At 43.8% G+C, this 2,613-nt stretch overlaps 1 protein-coding gene across 1 annotated transcript in view; it reads left to right on the plus strand.

Moving 5' to 3' along the window:
- The window catches only part of LOC142142547 (uncharacterized), a 14,007-nt gene extending 13,283 nt beyond the window's left edge, over positions 1 to 724 (plus strand). The window contains exon 6 of the mRNA XM_075200425.1: positions 625 to 724. Coding sequence (XP_075056526.1) covers positions 625 to 724 — 100 coding nt within the window. The remainder of the gene's footprint in view (positions 1 to 624) is intronic.
- Positions 725 to 2,613: the final 1,889 nt, after the last annotated feature.

Here is a 2,613-nt window from a genome sequence, read left to right on the forward strand (position 1 = left end):
TCCAGTGTTATGTACAGATCAGTCATATTATTCTCTAGAGACAAATCAGTCTGGGGATCATTCCTGAACAGATATCACAGTAATGCTCTGTTATTCAGCACCAATTCTGACCTGTGAAATGCTCTGCGGGAGAGGTTGCAGTACGGCACTGCTAATATCACTCTCACCTTGCTCTTACAGCTTGTTCTCCTTCTGCCTCATACCATCACTCTCACCGTCCTCTTACAGCTTGTTCTCTTTCTGCTCCATGTACCATCACTCTCACCGTCCTCTTACAGCTTGTTCTCTTTCTGCTCCATGTACCATCACTCTCACCGTCCTCTTACAGCTTGTTCTCCTTCTGCCTCATACCATCACTCTCACCGTCCTCTTACAGCTTGTTCTCTTTCTGCTCCATGTACCATCACTCTCACCGTCCTCTTACAGCTTGTTCTCTTTCTGCTCCATGTACCATCACTCTCACCGTCCTCTTACAGCTTGTTCTCCTTCTGCCTCATACCATCACTCTCACCGTCCTCTTACAGCTTGTTCTCCTTATTCTCCGTGTACCATCACTCTCACCGTCCTCTTACAGCTTGTTCTCCTTATTCTCCGTGTACCATCACTCTCACCGTCCTCTTACAGCTTGTTCTCCTTATTCTCCGTGTACCATCACTCTCACCGTCCTCTTACAGCTTGTTCTCCTTATTCTCCATGTACCATTACTCTCCGCTCAGAAGAGTAAAGTAAACTTTCTTTTTAAAGTTTTGATTCCATTGGCTTATGTGTGGATACAATATATGGAGCGTAAGTGAAAGTAGTGACCAGATCACAATCGTCGCCAACTGAGAGCATGTGGATAATCCTCCAAGTCTTGTGTCTGCACAGTCTGCACCCCTTGAAGTGTATTAGAATATCTCTTCCCGTAAACACAACAAGGAGACGTTACTGCAGCTGGTGTCGGCTCTCTCACGGCGCTCCCATGTTAGCGCCAATCTTCTCTCACCATTTTACTGCCCTGACCTCTTGACCCATTAAGAAGGGGTGGGAATGACTGGATTGTGTTGTTGTCCAAATTGGTAGAGAAACATAGTCCTGTATTGCCTTGTAAAGAACCAGCGCTCTAATCCTTTGTTCAGTCCGACTTCTCACAATGGTGTCTGGGCCTCAGGACCTCAGTTCTGGGCCTATCGTAATGTATATTCTTACATTTACTGAATAGGAACGATGTTCCAGTACTGTGTAGGTGCTCTTAGTGTAAGTCTGGAAGCTGAGGAGGTAAAAGTAAATCTCCCCACCATTCTTAGGGACGTTGGCTGCGCACCCTGCGGCAGGGTGAGGTATGTGGGTTACACGTGTCCGACATGGAATATTCCAATTTCTCACAATTTATGTGTAGTCCATCCGTCGTGCTCTGTGTCCTCGCAAGTGTACACAGGGAAATACTGTGTCAGGGGCCGCGGTATTATCGCCTACATCCCCATACTGTTCCATCTACCTGTGTATGACAAGAAGCACAATATGAAGGCACCTCTGCAAGTTAAGGGCTTATGTACAAGTGTAAGCATGTGGGTGCCAGATTCTTCCTTAATGCACTATACAAACAGCAAAGGGGCTCTTGGTTTGCAGTGATAATACTGTGACAGATCAGTTGTACGCCCAGATGTATGATTCTACCTTTGTCTTACGGTGAGATATGCTTGTTAGTAATGTCCGCACGTTGATGCTCGCAGGCTAACAATCACTTCCCAGCTCCTCCCACTAACTTCTGGTTTTTAGTGCTGCAAGTCAATATTTTATTTAGGTAGAACTTTGCATTTTATATACCTTTTCTTACTGCCTGATTTATGTAGTGATACATTTAGCAATAAAACCCAGTTTTAAAAAAACAAACTAAAACCTTTGTCTGTGTTTTGTAACGCAAGGAGTAGGCTCAGCCCCTCACGAGACCAGACGGCCTGTGACTTATGTCACCATGACACCTTCGAATGCTTGTGAAACAGAAAGTGCACCCTCATTCTAATCTGTGTTTTTACAAATCCACATGTAATTGAGAATCATCTGGTCCTCGCCAAGTCCATAAACCTTATCTCCTGACTTTACTTTGTGGTAATTTATTCAATAAAAAACCAGCCTTACTTCTTCCAAATCAATAAAGAAAGTAATTACAGTTAGGTGCTGCTAATCAGATGAGTATGAGATTCCTGGTAACACTGTGCTAAGGAGAAAAGACGTCTGCAGCGATCTCCATGACGCAAGCATTCTGGAATCGGTTATAATGCCAATTCCATATGAAGTCTATGATTCTACAGAGAGAACGATTATGCAAACGCAGAAGGGTGAAGACAGTCGCCAGTCTTCCCATGAGCGGGCGTTCCAGTAAATTCACCCAAAGATCAGACCGTATGATGCCGAGAGATATCACAAAGAAGAACACAAGATAAATCCAGGAATCTATAGTTCTCTGTCGACAGTAAATTTCATGAGAATGCTGTCAGAAAAAGAGGCTTAACATCCCCAAATAACATTGTAGTAGATCTTTGGTTTGTAAAGGTGATGACATTAGCTGATGCATCCAGTAAATGATCCTAAGCACACCTACAGATCTACAATGGAATAGATGAAAAAGAAAAG

The sequence above is a fragment of the Mixophyes fleayi genome, chromosome 3 (genome assembly GCF_038048845.1).
Source record: "Mixophyes fleayi isolate aMixFle1 chromosome 3, aMixFle1.hap1, whole genome shotgun sequence".
In the NCBI taxonomy this organism is placed as follows: domain Eukaryota; kingdom Metazoa; phylum Chordata; class Amphibia; order Anura; family Limnodynastidae; genus Mixophyes; species Mixophyes fleayi.